Raw genomic sequence first — 22,565 nt, 5'->3', positions numbered from 1 at the left:
GCGAGATTAACACTGATGTTCGAAGAGAAACGTTATTTTCACACGGTGAAATCCTCACTGACTGATGATAAGACAAAAAGATAAGCAAGGTACGCGTGTATGAAGTGTTGCTGCTAATGAACGTATTGAAAAACTGAAAAGCAGAACCATGTGTACAATATGAGCTTAACCTGCAATGATAAACATTTTGTTGTTGTTTTTTTTTTAATGTTTGCTAGTTATTCTTAGTTCAAAGAAACCTTTGTTCAACTGTCAAACCGCACGTGTCCTTATTATTGCCTTACACTTCCTGTTTTGTCATCATGATTTTTGTATAGTAAGTGTGCAGGCGTCGCACATTTTCTGCGTGGGCCGTGAAGTCATGGAGATGAAGTGAAGTTGTACAATTCAAATCTGTCTGCAATCATAATACATTCTCGTAATAGCGAAACGTCGGCAACAATATATAACAGGGGTAGAGTATGAAGTCAGGTCTTGAGTTTCGACTAAAGATTTACATCCTTGATGGGGTTTAAAGCAGTTTATTTCAAACAAGGATTAGAGTTTCAATTTACTATTTTAGGATAGGGTAGAGTTTCAACCCTTTCATGCACCAATAATGATAACCTGTAACCTAATAACATGATAAGCTGTCCAGTGTAGTAACCGCTGCCCCTGAAAGGGGTTGGGATTTTAAATCAGGGTTTACCCTCACCTCTAACTCTACCCGCTGCTTGAAAATCAAGACAATTTTTTAGGGGTTTCGTTCTCCAGACCTAAATCGAGTGTGGACTAAAAAAAAGAAAAAGGACAGGATGCTGCTGATAATGAGGAGTGATAAAAAGACAATAATTCAAGCTTTGCTCTGTCCTCTGGGGATATGGCTTGTTTTGCATTGCAACAGCAATAAGTGGGAAATGAGGCTGAATTCTGGAAAAGGAGACAAAAAGCTTCCAGAAAGATAGGCTCTGGTGCATTAGCACTACATTAGTGTGTGAGCATCTGTGTGCGTGCGCGTTGAATGAATGCGAGAAATGGGAAAGCGGGCAGGTCTGGCTTCATGCAGCAATGATGTCACGACAGAAATAACCAGCAGGGTAACAACAGGCCGACGCGTTGCAGTGACACCTTTCCTGGCGGCTGACACACTGAGCATTTGGTGTGTGTGTGTGTGTGTGTGTCTGTGTGTGTGTGTGTGCTTGACAACACAAAGGTTACATATTTAAAATAACTTAAACTCTCCCACCCCCAAACCAACTCAACAGCTCAGAGCCGTCAAGAGCCAATAGTATGGTTTATCATTAGCAGAGGTGGGCTTTCCGTCAGACAGAAGGTCCGTCAAACCGTCACTGACAGATGCCGTTTTACTGGCAAGTGACAAATGATGGGAAATTGATTTATGAAGCATCGATGTAAGTGGGTTTTAATCTCTCACCGGAATCATCCTTAACCGGGTTGTTTGTTCGCGGGGGTGAATATAGTGGGGTTGCTTTGAACAGAGAAAAGGAAAGGCTCCTCCCACTAAACAAATAAATAAATACATTTTGGACATCGGTCATCAATCTGGCCACCGGTGGTCTTGTTGGCTGCTACACACTATCTTGGTTGACAGTTCAACAGCTGTAAAGAAGTCAATCCAACTCCTACCCTAAACCCCAAAACATAACCCCAATCCATTACTATAACACACCCGATGTTTTTTTTCCAGCAAAAGTTTAGTTTAAAGCGTAATCTAACCGTACCCATGAGTGCCATTTTCTTTCTTTTGGGAATTTTCTAGACCTTGCACAGGTAGCATTGGGTGTAATGGGGGGGGGGTTGGAGCCATTGTGCGCCTTTGTGGGATGGAATGTAGCATATTCCCGGCCAAAAGTATGGGTATGCCTTATTTGCATTAAAATAAGGGCAGTTGGAGCACACGTAGGCTTGACATTACGGAAACAGAAATAGACTCACTGGGGTCCTTTGCATGACATTGGCAGTTAAACTGCATGATCTCCCCTTGCAAATGCCGTAGTTGGCTGCGCATGTGACGTTGTCAATTGGACGCCGTCTTGCACCCACGACTATGCATCCATGCATGACCCCCCCCCCCCCACCCTCCTATCCCCCATTGACATTATAGTTTTATTTTATTGGCATTTTTATTGAGTGTCATTTTTAATTTTATCGTACTTTTTTTCATGATACCATTTACCTTCTCACGTAAACACATCAAATTAACCTGATTGACTTACATCAGGTCACGTTGCAGACACATTTTGTTCAAATCTGATGATGGAGGCCATTATAACAGATATGTATATATAACAGAAAATATATTTTTTAATGATTGTTTTTTTGGGGGGGGGGTCACCAATTTGTTTATTTTTGCTCAAGAAATTTGGGGAATAAAAAAAGAAGTTGCTCACAAGCAAACAAGCAATTCAGGTGCTCAACGTGAGGAAGCAGAAAGAGAGTGAAAAGCACATAACTGAGAGAAAGAGAGAGAGCGAGAGAGAGTGAGAGAGAGGGGCAGGGCTTCAGCAAGAGCGGGTGAAAAAAAGTCTTCTCGCATTCAGAGTGGAGGAGGATGAGGTGAGGGATGTTGCTACTCTCCTGCTGCTTCTGCTGCCGCGTGGACACAACTCTGCAGGCTTGGAAGTACAGGACCGGCCTCATCCACGCTTGGGGTGGTGCTGATCTGGGATGTTGAGCGGGTCTTCTTCCTGCAAACAGCAGAGGAAGAAATCAGGTAGGAAGGACTTTGGGCTGCCATTCCTGCTGTCTTGTCTTCCCGTCGACATCTTGCTGCCTCCGAGTCCACTTTGCGCTTCTGCTGTTGCGCTGTAAGGTGTGTTCAGCTTCTGACATGCAGGTCATACGGTCGGTTGTATTTTATTCATTGACATGCACACCTGAAAACAAAGAAATAATAGAGGAACTGTTATACAGTACAAAGGCCAAAATATATTTTACATTCGGGCAAACTATTATTATGATTATTCGCAGCGTCGTAGATGACCTCTCCCCAAGTTGAGTGGTTGTAGGTTTGACGCCGAGCTCATCTGTGGAGTTTGCATGTTCTTTCCGTGCTTTTGTGCATTTTTTTCCAGGTCCTCTGGTTTCTTACCATAATCCAAAAACATTCATGGGAGTTCAAAAAGTCTAAATGATGGCCATAGGTACGACCAGTCCAGGATGGCCCCTCCCTCTTGGCCAATTGAACCCTTTCATGGACAGCGGTTACTACAGTGGACATCATGTTATCAGGTCACACAGGGTGCAGGGTTAAACAACAATAATAGTGTCGTGGTACATTTCCCTCAATTTGATGCAGGCAGCGTTGGTCTGGCTCCCACTCGGTGTGAATGTGATCGTCTTGAGGTGTGTGCTGTAGTCTGCCTTTTGTCGGAAGTCAACTGGGATAGGCTCCGGTTTAGAGCAAGCTCGCATGGGATGAGTGGCATGCAAGACGATGGATCATATTGAACAACAAAGTGCAATCGTGATATGATACGGGATGGATCAGACCCAGCGGAAGACTGAGTTCCCTTGGGAGGAGCGCTTTCAAGTACTTTATGATGCACTCAGGCGGTGTACATTTGGCATATTTCCATTCCCTTTTTAAACCCACACAAATGCCGAACTCATTTAAAATACCTGCTCTTCAAATTTCTCATCATCATTACTGATGTATTCCTGAGTGTGTCTCCTTGAGTGACACTCCAGCACGAGGCAGCCGACAACATGACGACATCTTGTGCAGCAGGGTGAGATGTTTATTGATTCGCATTCACAAGGGTGTTTTTTTTTTTTTTTTTTTGATGGTGTGGCGGCGTTCTACCATTGCAGACATCACGGTCAATAAAAGCTTTTCTTTGATCTCTTTCAAAAGCTGCAAAAGAATGTTAGCATTGCAATTATAATCAAGCAAAATGGAAACTATGACTGCTTTATAAATGTCATATTTGTAACCTATATGCTCACGTTAAAATATGATGTGAGTGTAAGCTTATGTTAAATTATGAATTCTTTTCATTTTATTTATTTATTTATTTTCCTTCCTGTGCAATGTTAATTTGTTGTAACCGGGATTCTACATTAAGTGATCAAAGTAGAAATGAGGACATTTCTCTGGTGGGAGGGGGAAGAATGTAAGCTTATGTTAAATTATGAATTATTTTCATTTTATATTTGAGCATTATATTCTTTTGTGTTACAGTTAGCTAGGTTATATTCCGTTTAATAAACCTACGAACCCCTCAACTCACATTTTAACATAAGCTTACATGAGCATAACCACACGCATAAAAATGGACAGCTGAGTGAACTAAAAGGCACGTCCATATCACAGGAAGTTGTTGCAAAACATCATTTTAAAAAATGCAAGGCAAATATCAGTCATGCACATTCATTCATTCATCTTCCGAAACGCCTGTCCTCACGAGGGTTGCGGGCGTGCTTGGTTTTGGGCGAGAGCCAGGGTACACCCCAAAGTGCTCGCCAGCCATTTTATTTTTATTTCTTCCTCGTTGCTGCTGTGATTGCAGCATTTCTTTCTTGCATTTGTGTTTTTGTCTCCATTGACGTGTTTAAGTTTTCCATTTGCATCATTCCTGTGTTTGCAGCGTTTGGCTGTTTGTAGCATTTCATAATTGGAGCGTTTTTGTTTTGCGTGTTTTTCAGTTTGCATGTGTGTTTCTCTCTTTTTTTCTTTTTTTTTGCAGCATTTTTTGGTTTGCAGTATTCAGCCGTGGGCGGCATGGTGGTTAGCACGTCGGCCGTATAGTGCAAAGGTGCAGGGTTCAATTCCGGCTCCGGCCTTTCTGTGTAGACTTTGCATGTTCTACCCGTGCCAGTGTGGGTTTTCTACAGCTACTCCGGTTTCCTCCCACGTTCCAAAAACATGCAGGGCAGGTGACTGGAACACTCTGAATTGTCCCTCGGTGTGAGTTTTGGTCGTTCGTCTATGTGTGCCCTGCAATTGGCTGGCAACCAGTTCAGGGTGTACTCTACCTACTGCCTGAAGACAGCTGGGATAGGCTCCAGCACTCCCACGACCCTCGTGAGGATGAAGTGGATCGGAAAATGGATGGATGGACTAAAAACGTTTTTACTGGAGTAAAATTTGAAAAAAAATTACAATTGTAGTGTGAAGTCCTTAGGTGCAAGGAAGTGATGACTGGACCCTTTGAATTTCTTGAGCGAGTAAATAAAATTTTCAACAACAATATATTTTGTAATGGTAAATCCATTTGAGTTTTTCGTTATCACAAATTGTTGCTCAATTTATTTATTGATTTATTTTTATTTTTTGCTGTGTTGCGAAGCAAAAATTGAATCACAAGCAATTTGAAGATCAAAGATTGTGCATTTTCAAGTGAACTCATTTGATCCAGTTCGATTCAGTGGGATTGAGGATGTTTCTGTCATTTTACAACTTTAATTAACATATCAGTCGTGAAAATGTGGCATTTCCTTCACAAAGATGAATCGAAGGCTAGAGAAGAAATGTGTTTGTATCTTTTGTCATGTTTATTGACATGGACATTTGAAGGCTCTCCAAAACCTTAAAGGTGATTAATTTCAAAGGAACAAATCATCAGGAGAATCAAACAAATGAATCCTGATTTATAACTTTTTCATTGTTTTTGATTGCTTCAAGCTATGTTGAGACTGAATCATTTGTAAAACGTACTCACATCTTTTAGATCGAAACCGAATTTCTTTCTCTCTCTCTCTCTCTTTTTACACACATATTGCATATATATATATATATATACAGTATATATATATATATAATACTTGTTAAGATGTAGTTTAAATGTGTCCTTTACATCTTCAAATGAAAGAAGTGGTCCATGGGTTGCTGAAATCAGAGGCTATTTTTATTTTATTTTTTTTTTACATTCCGTCATTTTAAGTGTAAAAATGAGAAGCCACACAGTGGATTGAATGTCATTCCGTGGCTGGTTCACACCAGTGTTTCCCAATTTTTTATTGAGCCAAGGTCCACACTGACTAAAAATCTCGTGGCATTCTACCAAACGAAAATGTTACAAAAAGTGGATTGAAAGTGAACAAAGACACATTATTTGAAGTGAATAAATAGAGCCTGCTCGTGACCCGCTTGCATAAGGTCCCAATTTAGCAAATACGATGAAACATCTTTGCTGTGAGTGACATGTGTTTCACTCTGAGAAAAAGAAGGAAAAAAAAAAGCATCCGCGTAGTAATCACATTTTCACAATAGATGTACAGCTTCCTTTCATGGGCATGTCCACAATGACAGCGGCGAGACGACCGCCTCTATCGGGTCTGCCCCACTTCCTGTCAAGATCTTCGACCCCGGACTCGCTCGAATGGTGGTGTCAGGCACATCCTGTGCAACCCCTAAAAACAAAACAAAACAAAACAAATACAAAAAAAAACACATGATTGTCCAACTTCCTGGGTGAGCGTATGTCAGCGAGCATCCCTCCAGCTCACCATTATCGTTGCAAACATCTCTTGAATTCGCAGCTGCTCTATTTGCCTTGCAGCGAGTCAATTGACATTTGATGTGACAAAGGCGGCCTGTGTGGGGAAACGACGTGAAGTGCAGACGCAGGCACGAGTAAGCTTAACAAAGTCACATGCGAGCGCCATGGCAACTGTGCTGATCGAAACCACTAAAAAAAGCACGCCGAGAAAAACTGAAGTAAATGTTTGTGCAGTTCTTTTATTTCATAGCAAAAAGTGGGGGAAAAAACCGAAATCGGAACATGTCTTTTGAAATTGCTCCAACCCGTGATTCTCAACTGGTAGGTCAGGACCAAAAAGTGGGTCGGAGACGCATTTCAGATGGGTCGTGGACAGCTGGTAAAAAATTATGGATTTGTATTTAGATCTTTACAGAACTATAGTGAGGCGTACCAAGTTCCCACATAAAAAAAAAAAATCACTGTTGGCTAAATATCAGGAAATGTTACTCACTGGAGTTAGTAAACCAATACAATGCAGCTCAGCCTTTGGCTAGTGGACGTTATAGCTAGCTGTATGCTTTTGGCAGTATGTCAAACTCATTGGAAATTGTGGTTAAAAATGTAGGGTTCATTATTAAACACAGTTTAAAATTAGTTCTGTTCAATTATTTTCAGAGGCTATTTTTAAACTCCCCAAAAAGCTGTTTTTAACACCTAAAAAATGTGTCACAAATTTGCAATAATAGGAAGATGCGGGTCCCAGGGTGACAACAGTTTAGGATCACTAAATGTAATTTCCTGTCATCGTAGATTCTAAATCAAGGGGTGCCTAAACTTTTGTGACCTAAGATCGACTTTTTGATCAACCAACCTCCCGCGATCAAACCATTACCGCGCACGCGCATGCACATACACACGCATGCCATGAAGAGCTACAGCCTGACGCGGAGGCATGCGACGCACTTTTGCAACCTGTTAACTATCATAGCTCACGCGTACCCTTTTAAAATGCTTCTCTCGGCCCTCCAGAAGGCCATTCTTTGCCCGTGCCCTCTGTGAATTGTACACGAAGCAAACTGTGAATGAGAATAATGAGAACAATAAAAGATATAGCGCATGATCACAAGCTGCAATTGCAGACTGCTGAGCGCTAACAACTGCCGGTGATGCAGGTCACGCGCCACCGTAGGTTAAAGATTTACCTGCTTTATTTCCTTTTATTTTTTTTAAATACTTTTTGTGAAAATGAGACTGATAGGATGATTACCAAGTCACACACGTTATTGTTAGACCTGAGGACAATATTATGGTTGAAATTTACCCCAAAAAAAGTAATTTGAGTTCAATGGAGTGTGTAAATTCTTTTCACTGTTCGATAACAGCTAGGATAGGCTCCAGTACGCCCGCGACCCTCGTGACGATAAGCGGCTCAGATAATGAATGGATGGTTTACAAAATACATGTCAAATAAAGTTATCAATAAAATAAAATCCAGATATTTTCATATTCAGGTTTTTAAATACTCCATCTCTAATCCGAATAGTTGGGTCATATGAACGCGATCGGGTTACCTCCTTTGAATAGAACATTGGTTTGTGTTCTGCGCATCATTTATCTGCAAGGAATCTTGTTCTTTTGAGGACAGGAAGTATTTGTATGCGCCGCGTCTGGCGCGCAACCCGTCGGAAATATACGAGCAGAGATACACAAACATGGTGAAATTCAGATGCATCACAGGATTACACTTTTGGAGCAAGTGGGGAACTGGCTGCTTTATTAATAGTATGATGAGTGACATGACTATAATGAGCGAGTAAGAAGCGGAAATCACGTCCATTTGCGTCACGATGTCCTTGCGTGGCTCTTTAAATTAGGATATTCCAATTGCAATTTAAACAAGAGTGATTCTGTCCGCTCACATGTTAACAGGTTATCCCGAATGTTTCAGAAAGCGGAATTTCGACCTTAACCTAAATATTGATGGCATGTAAATGTGCTCTCTGATGTTTCTGAAGACACTTAAATGTGGTTCATTACATTGGTACATTCATGATGTCACATCAACAAAAAAAAAAAGTGTTAGGTTATTGAGGAAATGATTGTAGTTGAAGCCACAGTAGTACACAGTAGAGGCCAGCAATTCCTTCCTTGGCTGGCCTAAACACCAACAGAAGCACTGGCCGACATTTGCAGCCTAAATTCCAATATTTGTTCCATGAAAATTTATTCCAAGGAGTCTCTTCTCCCTCTTCATTTTGTCGCGTCACGCTTGTCTGAATTGATTTGCGTACATCAGAGTTCAGCAACTGGCAGCCGTCGAGACTCTCTCATTCCTCTGCTGTGGTCTGCTGGGTGACTTTGGAAAACAAATAATGAGAATTTCAATTATTTCATGTTTATTTATCGCTACAGTATATTTTAGTTAGCTCATTTAATCTTGCAACATGAAAATATCCGGATTTTTTTGTCACTCAAAATATACGTTGCAGCTACGTGCGACACATGGCAAGATTTATGGAGCTATTCGATCCGTGGATAAATTTATGAAAAAGAAAAGTTTATGATGAAAACAAAGCAATAATGCTCCATGCTAAATGAACTATATTAAAAACAAAGTTCTTTCGTGCCTCACAGTTGACAGCTTACAATCATGTGTGAAGACGAAGGTGACGTCTACACAGCCCTGATGCGGTAACGCTGTACGTGGAGAATCAGGAGCAAAAATCATTCCAAAATTTACATTTTCTTGATTTAGCAAAATATACTTCACATTGCTAAATGAAATAGTTGTTTTTTAAAATTATTATTACAGTTGACTACATGCTCCACATGCAATAAAATGATGATGGGACGTCTCTGGGAGAAGGTTTAAATGCCATACAGTCTATTTAAGATTGTCAACCCCTGCAGAAAATGTATGTGTATGTTAGACTTTATATTAACAGTGAGCCTATCTCTTGAACTCAATCCGTTTTCAAATTCATGCTCACGCCACCAGCGAGCTGTTTCCCAACAACGTCAGCATTTTTCTGTCCTCTGATTAGTCAGCGGCGGCACGGTGGAGAACTTAGCACATCCACCTTGCAGTTCTGAGGTTGTGGATTTCAATCCGGGCTGCGGCCTTCCTGTGTGTGGAGTTTGCATGTGCCTGTGTTCCATTCCAAAGACATGGATGGTTACTATAAACTTTCAAACTACTGCTAAGAGAAAAAAAACATCTATACAGCAAGACATGAATACAAACAGCAGTATATCCAGGTATTCAATATATTTTCTCTGCTGGTGCCTTCTGTGCTTCTTCTCTTACATTTACTGTACATCCAGAGGAGCACAGTATAACTGCACTGAAAGTGTGCAACTCTAAATTCAGACTTGGAAACCACTCTGTTAGGGTTGGGTTGACCTTAATGTTAATTTTACCGGCAATGCACAATAGACAGCGGCGCAGCAAGCTACAGCTACATATGATGTATTGTTAAATTCATACCTCTCTGACAGTGCCTGTCAGAAGTGGGCTTTGATATTAAGAAGGGATCTTGTGTTGGATGTCATCAAATCTGCAGATGCGCCTAATGTTGAGACTGCTAATAGCAGGAATACCGTGTATTAAAGCAGAAGCAGATAGCAATCTCTGATAGTAAGTCAAGTGTCCTTCATGCATTCGTCTGTTTCCGTCATAGTGTTTCTCTTTGCGCCGCAGTGACGTCATGGTTGCCGGGCAACCCGCTCAGCAAAACAGAATCCCTCTCTGCACCAGAGGGGGGAGGCCCCCTTTACACTCACAAACACACACACACACGCACACACACATGCATGCACACATGCACTCACCACAAAATAACACACAGTGATCCTCCTTTTGTCCCTTTACACAACAACACATGCATTTCCATGAACGCGCATGCCTCACTTTGAGGATCACGTAGCATATTGCTTTCTTTTCAACTCCATACCGAAATGATTGTGGTTTTGGGGGGGGGGGGGGGGTTGTTTCTGTCGACATGTTGACATGATGAAATCTGTGTGATGTGTTTGGGGAAAAATCAATCCAAATGGTTGAAAGTTTCTATTAAAAAAAAATATAATAATAATCCTGGTTGGAGAGTGAGGCAACACCTCCTGATCGCCTCACATCAAATCAATCCCAATCTTTATTTAAAAAAATGCAGTGATCTCTAAAATACAACAAAAATAAATGTCTGGTTTGTTATACTATTTATCCAGTTCAGAGACACGGGGAGCAGCATCTTCGCTAACTTCAGGCAAAACTGAGAGGTCACCAGTCAGTAAAGGGGAAGAAAGAGATAGCATTCACATTCACACTCCCACATCACTGACTGAATTACCTGCATGTCAAGTCATATGAAAGAAATATTACACATTTCCATGATAACAAAATATAAAGTATTATTATTCAATATGACTAAGATACTGTATAGTTGTAAAAACATCAATAAACACAACAAATATATATTAGTGTAAAATTTCTTCACCCCCCCCCCCCTCAAAACGCACACACCTCACCTCACCACAATATATATATAGTATATGTATGTATGTATGATGTATGTATATGTATACACACACACACCTTTATCACAGTTGGTGCTGAGTCATTCAACTTTTTGGCCAATGTGGCTAAAAAGTGTAAAAATCTCATAGCCACATTTTAGTGTAATTCACTCTGTGCCGCCTGTTTCGTCACTATCTCACTATATGCGCCACGAATGCCTGCACACTGCTGACACATTGTAGCCCAAATAGCACAAAATACATCACAGTTAGGGAAGATGTATTTTTTCGGGTTGTGGGCATAGCTTTGATGGCTAACTGCATGTTGTAGTAGTAGAGTAGGCCGAGTTATTATCAATCAGGAAGCGGAATTGCCACAAATAAAATGAGGACACTTTCGTAGCGGGGAGGGGTGACTCATTCTGTTCCTTGGTTGCATCGGCTCATCCCCATCTAGCCCCGCCCAAAAAATGAAGACAGCTGAGAGGATGAGTTTTGTGCTACCGTATATATCAGCAATTCAGTACTATATTTATCTCAGTCTTTGATGATGTTTTCAACACTTATCCTCAAACATATTGAGTGTATTTAAAAATGTACACAAATTACTTTACAGGGTATTTAATGTTTAGATTTAAAAAAAAACATTTATTGGAGTATGATTTTCATTCAATATTTTTAGTACATTCAACTGTAATTATTACTTTAGTACATTTTATTTTCCTACTTTCAAGCACTGTGCTTAAAGTTACAGTGGCTTGCAATAATAAATTCACGTGTAAGACACATCACATTGTTTTGAGAACACATAGGTCTGCGATGTTATTATACTGTATTATGATATTGATTCAATGGTGCTACCTGTAAAATGACTTTTTTAGGTGGTACTTGCTGTAAATATTTTTCAACTGCCAAGTTGAATGATAGATAATTATTATATTTATATTTATGCTACGACAGATTATGATAACACGATGTAATACAGTATATGTACTGTATGTAACATTTATTATATATTATCTATATTTGCCACTTGCAATTTTATTACAACACATATTATAATAGTGACGTTATATCATGGTTATTGCATTAAGATAAGATAAGATATCCTTTATTTGTCCCGCAATGGGGAAATTACAATCAGAATTCAGAAAGGAAAAACGCTGGGTAGGGAGAGGGAAAAAAAACCACGCTCGAACTATCCTCTTCCGAGGATAATTTAAGTCCAGGATAAAAAAGACCCTAGCACATGAATAAGCATCAGACAGTTACAACAAGTCACAAGACATAACATGTATAAGGGGGGGGATGAATGGGAAGGGGGGGGGGGGGTAGGGTAACCGCGACGCGGCCGACAATGACCAGCCGCACGGTCACCGTTGCGCTCCGCATCATCGAACCACGTCACGGGGGAAAAAGAATCGGAGCGATGAAGACGGCGATAACAAGGATGTGTATGCGCGTGTGGTTGTCCAGTTGTGTATGTGTATGCGTGTACAGGTCATAGCTGCTTCGTCGAGGTCTGCTCATCATGAAGACAGTCCCGGCTTATCAGTCCATGGCCGAGAAGGAGGGGGGATGGTGATGGGGGCCCTAGACTCCATGCGTATTTCCATCCAGGGGAAAGGCCAGATAGCGTTGTTTGTTTTGGAGAGACGGCCGCCAACAATTCCAGACAGCCTTGAGTCCTTGGTCTGTATCTCTCACTGGCGTCGATCAGCCAATCCTCAATTCCTTTTCGAAGCGAAAATTCCAACGTCTCCATGGTATTATCGATCGCGCGGACTCGCTCCAAACCGCAACAATATTGCGGTTGAGCTCAGTCACCGCTTGAGTCTGAGTGTTGGACATTCGCGCCAAGCCATCCAGAGTGACCGGCAGCTTCCTCACTTCCAATAGAGCCGCTCCCGTCGGTTGAATTTTGCGATAGAACAGCAAGCTGTCAACACCAAACAGCAGCATACCTGTTATCAAAAGGCCAATAATGTAGATGTCTTCCACGTCCTCCACGGACAGTACTGTCAGGCACACCGGTCTCCACTTTCTCCATGGATCCAGGGTGTATCCGGCAGCAAGTGTCCCCGGAGGGCAAGCAGGCTCCCCACTGCCCGCTCTTTCCGTCGAAATTTTTTTGTCAATTACATCGAGAGACCAGCCAACTAATTCCATGGTTAGTTCTTCGGATGAAAACACGGTAGGAGGCTAGGGAAAAAAAAGACAAAGACTGCACAAGACTAAGTGGCGAGCAGGGAAAAAAAGGTGGGAGGGCAGGGGGAGCAGTGCAGAAGCGTCCGCCTTCGTCGATAGCCAAGCAGAAAAGGCTTGTTACTGTAATTTTAAAAAATTACTGTACTACAATTAACTGCAGTATACCACACACACACACAGACACACACACGCACGCACACACACACACACAGACACACACACACACACACACACACACACACACACACACATACTACCCGAAAAGACATTCGATGTGCATTGTGGAATATAGGTTGTTTTTGATCCAAAAACCACACAAAATTTTCACATTTTAGGATCGTAACATAAATGCTAACTCACTAACTCCTTGCTGTATGCAATTTGTTTATTGACTTTTTTTTTTTTGCATATGGACATTCATGCTTGGTAACAGTGCAATTTAGGTGGACAAATTGGCCGCTTGCCAATGCGCCTAGCGTGGGAAATATTTACAACGTCACTCACCATTTCACGTCTTCATTGGCGAGGTGGCGAACAGGGAGCGTGAACTATCTATCTAATCTATTTTTATGAGCACTGTTCAACAATAGTTTTACTGTGGTGGTTGATGCACAATTGCACTGCATCAGAGAGCTGTTTTTAATTCACTATATTTGTCAAAACGGTTGCTGTGTTAATAAAAGTGTATAATTTAGTGTGTTTGTATGCAGGTGTGAACATGGAGGCCTTTTCTGCTGAGTCACGAGGACGACATCACGTGCGAAAATGACAATAAAACAGGTTACATCCGGCCTGACATCATCCTGACACTCCCCCCCCCCCCCCCCCCCCCCCTGATCCCATCTCCTGGTGGACATTTTATACTTCATATTTTGGATTATAAAAGCTTGTCAGAAGATTCAGGGATAATAATTCTCCTCCTGGACGAGATGACAAACCTCTGAGCCTCAGTCTTCAACCTCCATCTGACCTGAGATTAACTACCTGCCTGTTTCTGGTGGAACTGCACCTTGCCAGTCGTCCCCCATCCTTATCATATTTAGGCATTATGGGTGACGGGAGCTGGGTGTGTCTGAGCCCAGCTGAGTTCAAACAGCTCCAACAGTACAGTGAATGTAAGTACACACGCACAGTGACACTTTACAGTGGCTTGCAAAAGTATTTGAACCCCTTTCAACTTCTTGACTTTTTTCCGTATCTCAGGCTTCAAACATAAAGACATCAATATGGATTTTTTTAGTCAAGAATCAAAACCAAATGAGACACAAACATGAAATTGAATGACATTCATACGATATTTTCAACTTTATTTTTCTTTCGAAAATAAAAACTGAAAAGTGAGGCGTGCAGTATTAGTCGGCTCCTGTACTGTCGGTGCAACCGACACTCCAGGCGTTCCCTGATGATTTCGGAATGATCCAATGTTGACCTAAATCAATGATGATGATAATGATAAGAGTCCACTTAAGCTAGTCTCAGTATGAATGCACCTGCCGTGTGATGGTGTCAGAGGTTCTGAAACAATATGTGCGAGCAAACAGCATCATTAGGTCTAAGTAACACGTTATATGTGCCCCTGTGATTGGTTGGCAATCAGTTCAGGGTGTCCCCCGCCTACTGCCCGAAGCCAGCTGGGATAGGCTCCAGCACGCCCACGATTCTTAAGAGGATAGGCAGGTCAAAAAACAAAACAAAACAGATTTACATAAACATACACATGCACTAAATTGGACAGTGTACTTTCACCTGCTGGCCTTGTGGCCTATTTGTTAGTCAAACGAGAATGTGCCTGCACTCCTCTTCTTGTCCTTGTCCGGAAAACATGGAGGTTTATTACCTGTTATCAATATCCATTCATCATTTCCTGAGAGAGCCACTGTCTAAGCTTACTGAGTGAGCATAGATGTCTGATTAGTGAGACACTGCAGTCATCTTACAAAAGATTGCTCTGTCTGCATCAGCGACAGATGGTATATTTATCACCTGGGTGATGAATTCCCCAACTTAATCCACCTAACCATCAGGAATATTTATCTATTAACGTGACAAAACATCATTAAAGGACGTGAGGATGAATCACACTCATTTGGAATTATGATTGTCTAATGTACCGGTATTAATACTGTAAGTGTAACTCACTGCGTATGTTTTACTACTCGAACTGGATTTACTCTGACCAACCAATCAGTGGACCCAAAAATGCTGATGTAATTGTGGGCCAGTTAGCTGACCCGAATTTGAAAACTGATTGGCTAAAGAATCAGTTGCATTGTTAATTGCATTCAGAACCTTAGGCCAGGGGTCCCCAACCTTTTCTGACTAAAGATCGATTTTTCAAGCAACCAACCCATTACTGAACCATTAACGCACATGCACGCCATTATGAACAACAGCCGTATCAGACCCTAACATGATCGTAACCGAAAAATAAGATAAGATAAGATTTGTTCATTTATTTGTCCCACACTGGGGAAATTTACAGTCTTCAGCAGCAAGATTGTGGGTAGAAATAAGAAAGACGAAAAACAAAGTGTTTGCATTCACAGATATAGATAAGGTGGCTGTGCTATTTACAATTGTTTTTCACATCATTTTATTTTTTATTCAGCAGCCTGACAGCAGTCGGTAGGAACGAGCGGCGGTATCTCTCCTTCTTGCAGCGCGGGTGTAACAGTCTCTGGCTGAAGGAGCTGCCTAGTGCTGTCAGGGCGGGCTGGAGGGGGTACCTAGGTACTTGTAGGAGGTCACCCTCTCTATGTCCATACCCTGGATGTTCATCAGTGCAGGTGAGGACTGTTTCCTACAGTCCTTCGTCAGTCCCTTGTACTCCCGATCGTCTCCCTCTGTAATGAGGCCTACAATCGCAGAGTCATCATAAACTAGATACAAAATAAGACTGAGTTTGTGAAAAGGAAATCACTGCCTACCTTAGTGGGTGACCTGACACGGAGGCAGCGACGCGCTTTTACAGCATGTTAAATGCAGAAATATCACTATCATCACTCGCGTGTACCTTTTTAAAATGCTTCTCCTGGTGCTCCAGCTTCCTTTTTTTGATGATGCCGTACTCTCTTTTTTTTTTTTGTGAAGGTCAAACTTATTCAGGTAGAATGCTTCTGGTGCAGTCTACACAAACACAAAAACATATCATATTAAGAGCACACACAAAGGCATACAGCCCCCCCATTTTCCCCTACATCCCTCGCAGTCGACTTGGGACCAGTCCGCAGACTAAAGATCAACCGCAGTCGACTGGTTGGGCACCGCTGCCATAGGCATTAGACAAAAAAAATAAATAAAAAAATCTAACATTCACATCTATGGACTGGAAGCAGTGCATCTGTTAGGAGTAAATTAATACAATTTTATGGAACAAATATTCAGATTTCTGTCATACAGCTCAGTCAGTGTTCCTGATAATGTTTCAGCAAGGTCTTTTCTGAGTCTGACGGGCCACCACTGTTCAAAATTCACATGGACACACGACCCATGAACCGTGAGGCGGATGTGACAACCAGTCATCCACCGTGCTTATTCTTTATGCTATAATGGGACTTTAAAGCATCAATAAATTAGACTTCTGAAAAGGAAATGCATACAGCAAGGTCACACAAAAGAGACAAGCTAAGAGAAAGTGTAACTAAGCGTCAATGGATGTTTTCTAGTGTAATACATCTCACTCTGTAGTCGAATCATATCACGCTGTGCTCCTTTTACAACAGGGCTATTTATACTGTGAAGAAATGGGCTCGAATTTTTTTTGAATGATATCTTTATTTCACAGAAGACATTAAATAAGGCACAAAAGAGTGATAAATTAGCAATCCCATAAGGTGCCACAAAGTGTGGCAGTAGCTCGCTCCTGACAAATTGTCACACAGATTTTTGATATCTTATGGATTTTATAACATTAGTGTTTAGGATCTCACAAGTGGCCCATTTATTCAACGTGATAAATAAATGTGTCCTTTTTAAATTATATTGTATACGATTAGAATACTTGATTTTTCTTGTGTTAATTTTACAAAGGGATTTAATAAAATATAATAACTAACTGTTGAAGGTTTGAAAGGTAGGACAGATCCTCCCTTGGGCAGGTTAGCTAATTTCCGACCTCTGGCTTGTTAAAAATACTCAGCACAGCATTGTTTTTCAATGTCCACCTGTGTGGTGTGTCTCATCTCAAACTGTGAACAACTTCTCGTGAGAGATGGTAAATCCAGGTCCCGAAAGCCTTGACACAGTTTGGATTGAGCTACAGCTGCTTTTAATGAGTCCGTCGTCCATGAAAGGTTCACTGCACACTTGCTTGTCCTTGTGCACACCGGGGGCTCAACAAAACGTGCGCAAGTACACTCTTTGTAAAAATTGGCAAATGAGATGCCAGTGTGGTGCCAGGTGCTTGTTTGTGGTTTCTGGTTGCCCCCTTACAAATATTTTTTATGCTACGGCATTGTTTCTCTTTTTTGTCAAATGTGTTTCTGTTGTCCGGCAGTGAGTATATACTCATCAAATCTCATTAGACCCAGCTGTGTTAAAAATGTTGCCACAGAAGGGAAATATATATTAATACAGAGATGTATTTTTCAGCTGTTATGGCGTTTTACAAGATAAACTAATTACTACAAATCAAGCCACACATGTAAAATTAATGAAGCCTTTCTTAATTTAAAGGCATCTACTTGTTTTCAACACTCTGGGCTCTGGTTTTGCTAGTAGAAGCAAGTAGCAGGCCCCCAAGCAAAGCTGAAGAGGAGAGAGCCAAATGCTGGCAGGAACTCACTGGCAGAATCCAGCCAACTGGTTGTCATTCTAACGAAGCAGTTGAAGAATATGGGGCAGGATGAGGCCTGGCACACTGGATGAGACAGATCAGCCCCATACATGAATCATTTACAACATGGCAAGAAATATGCTGTGTTCAAAAACTGTAATAGCATAATTCTTGATCCTTAGGGTATTTTGATAAAAAAAATTGCCCTAAATATGGGAGCCCTTGTCGTTTTGTCTCGTTTAAGTTCCAATATATGGTTCTCTGTTCTATAATAGCTATCTGGCACATTACGAATAAATATACCAGTATGTTGTCTGATAGAGTTGCAAGGTTATTTTCGTCCTTTTTTCTCTCCAGACTCCACAAAAAAGTTAAAGGATGTTCTGGAGGAATTCCATGGCGAAGGAGTGCTCTCCAAATACAACCCTGAACAGGTGCGTGCACACAAACGTCACCTTAACTCTCTTGTTTGTCTCATAAGTGAGTCATTAAATCGTGTAAGTGATTTGTGGTAACAGGTGACATCGGTGTGAGTTCCCAGCTTTTAGCAATTAGGAGCTGTGGATTTCTTTGACCTCTTTATAATGGTGGTTGTCGCCATTTTAATGCTTTTTAATGTGGCTATATGAGGTCGCTTAAATATATGAGCGCCAATAGCAGGGAGGGTTCTAGAGCAGAGCTCACCAACGTGGTGCCCCCAAGGACCACATCAGTAGTCTGAGGGCCTAATCTAAAAATAGCTCACCGGTAATAGGGCATTGTGATTGTCATTTGAAATTGTAAACAGTGGAAGAGATTTATCGAAATAATGTGGCACAAGAAAATTGCAGGACTTTTTCATTCACGGTCCATGTGTAAAATAACAAGGTATCCTGCCTTGGATTGCACTTAAAGTTGTGTCCTTAATATTTAAAATCCAATATGACATTTCGTGTTTTTCTTTTTTTTTTCTAATTTTAATGCAACGGGCAAAATGTATCTTTATTTATCTTTTTTTTTTTTTGCTGTTGTTTGATTTGAAAAATTATCCGATACGTGGCTCAAATCCATGATCTCAAACTTGAGTTTTTGGATCCGTTGCATTGCTAACTGCTACACACCACATGCCTGTGCTTTGCGGGGCAATCTCACGAATTGTGTAGCCGAAAAAGGTTGAAGACAGTTGCGCCCATAAATGACGGCGTGGCTCCAAAAGGCCCCAAAGGAAACCCGGACTGCTGATGAAGTGGGTGATGATGACACATGATGATACGTTAATCTTGGAGGTGAAGAGCAGCCAGCAAGCAGTAACGTTAGCACTTCTGATTCACCAATATTCATTTATTTATGTACCGGTACTTATTTATTTATGATCTCTGTATTGATTCATTAATTAACTCAACGACAACAGTGAAATACGGGGAGTACGACACTTTTCTTCCACTTAGAGCACTCGAGTTCCAAAACAACTTTTGTGTTGTTGTCACGATTACCTCTGCTTGATCTTGCTGTCCGATCTTTTCTTATATTCCGCTTTTGCGTTGGCTTGATGAATGACTTGAGCGCTCTCCTTGGCTCTGTGTGGGTCAGACAGACTTAACGTCCATGTGGGCTCACCTGGCGCCACAATTGCTAATTCTGACCTTGCTCTCTGTTGTCCATCAATTTGCGAATACGTGCCTGCATGAGTCATCGCGCGGTGCAAGCAGGCACAGTGGTTGCCTTCAAGTGAAACGGCGACAAAGAAGGCGTCTCCTGTCTCGTTCCAAAAAGGAGCGGCAACAAACAATGGATTTTTTTTGCCTGGTGGATCACTCTTTGAGACTGATGAGAGGGTAAATGAGACGTGTCCACACACCCACATTATTTCTTTGCACCATTACAATTGATCAACCATACAGCCTGCTGCTGAAGTTACAACTATAGCGGCAAAGCAAGCTCACTACCGGTCATATTGTAGCAGTGACATTTATGATACAGTAAAACAACATATGACCCTCGGCTCCCATCTTCACTCAAGGAATCTATTCTGGTGGTTAAGCTTCCAACATATGCCACTGTAATTCATCAAATACTGGCTGCCCCTCTAATTGATGCCGTGCTCCAATTAGTCAGCCAGCACGCCATTGGTGTTAAGGGAAAGTCTTATGGAAAATCAACTTTTTATATGCTCGTATGCTCTGGAGTGCCTGTCTACCCAGTGAAGTAAAGTAAATATTTTACTGCCCGGGGCCTGCTTCGTCAGATCTTCCCCCTGCACTTCATTGGATAAGTGTCACCAAGGGCCCTATTTTTGTGCCCAGTGCGACAAAATGCCACCCAAACAGAAGCAAGACACAAAGCAGGATGAGGATTTCCTGACCCTCACTCAAGTAAACGAATTACTCCAGCAACAAAAAGAGCTTTTTACGGCGCTCTTGCAACAACAACAGGAAAATTTCAAAGGATTTGTCAAGATGATAATAGACTCAACAAACTCACGACTTGACACTTTTACCAGGGAAGTCCAAGAAATAAAAACCAGCATCAACTTTACCCAAAAAGAGGTAGACGACATTAAAAAAAATCTAATCTGTCAAACTGGCCATTCCAAAGACATGCAAACAGAATTCTACAAAATATGTGACGGCATGCTTGTATTAACAGACAAGCTGGACTACTTGGAAGGACAGTCAAGAAGAAACAACTTGGTAATTGATGGAATTGAGGAAAAACCGGGAGAAACGTGGACTGAAACAGAGGAAAAAGTTCAAAAAATCCTCAAGGAGAAGCTGCTGATACAGGGGCAAATTGAGGTGGAGAGAGCTCACCGCACAGGAAGACAAGAACCTGGAAGACCTCGTCCGAGGCCAGTTGTGGTGAAATTTCTCAAATACAAGGACAGATCAAGGATCCTACAAAAAGCAAAATACTTAAAAGGCTCCAACATCTACATCAACAAAGACTTTACAGATGCCGTACGACAAAAAAGAAAAGAGCTCCTCCCAAAATTAAAAGCTGCACGTGACAGAGGGGAAACTGCCTACTTAAGACATGACAAACTTATCGTCCACCCCCGCACCAGTACTCCAACAAAACAGGCTCGAGTTCAACACCATCAAGCAGCATACTGAGAATTATTCACCACCCGAAGATAAAAACTCTGACCCGACTGAAGCAGGAAATTCACATACCAAAAACATGGACTTCGAACCCTTTGATGACCCTTCCAACGCTTTGATGACTTCCAACCCTACTGACCACAAGACATTTGACCCTGAGAACAACTTGGACCCGGACAATAACTTTTTCAAGACCGACCGACCGCGAGGGAGCCAGCGACGACCGACCGTGAGGGAGCCAGTGATGACCGCGAGGAAGCCAGCGACGACTGCAGGGAAGCCAGCGACCGCGAGGAAGCCGGGAGACAACCAGCCAGCAACCACCGCGAGGGAGCCAGCGACGACCGCAAGGGAGCCAGAGACGACCGAGAGGAAACCAGCGACGACTGCAGGGGAGCCAGTGACCGCGAGGGAGCCGGGAGACAGCGAGCCTGAGGGAGCCGGGAGACAACCAGCCAGCGCGTGTGAGAGAGCCGGGAGGCAGCCAGCCAGCGAGCGTGAGGGAGTCGGCGACGACCGCAAGGGAGCCAGCGACCACGAGGGACCCAGGAGACGTCCAGCCAGCAACCGCGAGGGAGCCAGTGATGACGGCGAGAGAGCGAGCGACGACAGCGAGGGAACCAACGACGACCGCGTGGGAGCGGGAAATTCACATCCCAAAAACATGGACTTCCAACCCTTTGAAGATATTGACTATAAGCCATTCGATCCCGAGAACAATTTGGACCCAGACAACAACTTCTTCCAGAACAAACAAAGGGTAACAAACTCTGACTATTACCTGGATGAACAATTCAACACTAATATAAAATTGGAAAATGCACTTTCAGTAATATTAAACAAATTAAAAAACTGGTTCGACAGAAATAAATTGTCACTTAACCTGAAAAAATCGAAGTTAATTGTTTTTGGCACAAGACCAATCAAACACCAAGCTAAAATTATGGTAAACTCAATTGAGATAGAAAGAGCGTATGAAACCAAGTTTCTCGGATTAGTAATAGACTCAAAACTATGTTGGAAGCCACATATCGATAACGTAAAAAGAAAAATAGCCAAAACCGTAGGGATCCTCTACAAAACCAAGGAAGTGCTAAATAAGAGATCTTTGTACACATTATACACTTCATTATTATTACCATATATGACCTACTGTGTGGAAATATGGGGAAATGCCTGCAAAACAAACACACTCCCTATTCTCAACCTACAAAAAAAAGCAATTCGAATTATTAATAGATCAAAATATACGGAACCCACAAATCCACTATTTATCAAATTAAATACGATGAAATTTTATGACCTGGTTGACTTTAAAATCGCCCAATTAATGTACAAAGCACACAATAACCTGCTCTGCCAAAACATTCAGATGTTTTTCGAAATTCGAGAAAGCAGCTATGATTTAAGAGGTACCAACTTATTCAAAAAACTCAAAACAAGAACAAACATCAAGCAAAGAAGTGTATCTATCAAGGGTGTTAATCTGTGGAATAATCTCGAAACGGACCTGAAAATGAGTAAATCGCTTGCTGAGTTCAAAAACAAATTCAAAAAAATAGTACA

At 41.7% G+C, this 22,565-nt stretch overlaps 1 protein-coding gene across 2 annotated transcripts in view; it reads left to right on the top strand.

Annotated features, from left to right (window-relative positions):
• Positions 1 to 14,022: 14,022 nt before the first annotated feature.
• dgkg (diacylglycerol kinase, gamma) overlaps positions 14,023 to 22,565 on the top strand; it is a 103,051-nt gene continuing 94,508 nt past the window's right edge. For both annotated transcript variants that reach the window (XM_086123878.1, XM_086123877.1), the window contains exons 1-2: positions 14,023 to 14,260; positions 18,277 to 18,353. In XM_086123878.1, the coding sequence (XP_085980004.1) occupies positions 14,194 to 14,260; positions 18,277 to 18,353 (144 nt within the window). In that variant the 5' untranslated portion in view covers positions 14,023 to 14,193. The remainder of the gene's footprint in view (positions 14,261 to 18,276; positions 18,354 to 22,565) is intronic.

This window comes from Hippocampus guttulatus, chromosome 11 (assembly GCF_054856545.1).
Source record: "Hippocampus guttulatus isolate MCC_2025c chromosome 11, RoL_Hgut_1.0, whole genome shotgun sequence".
Lineage (NCBI taxonomy): Eukaryota > Metazoa > Chordata > Actinopteri > Syngnathiformes > Syngnathidae > Hippocampus > Hippocampus guttulatus.
This window is presented reverse-complemented; position numbering and strand designations above follow the sequence as displayed.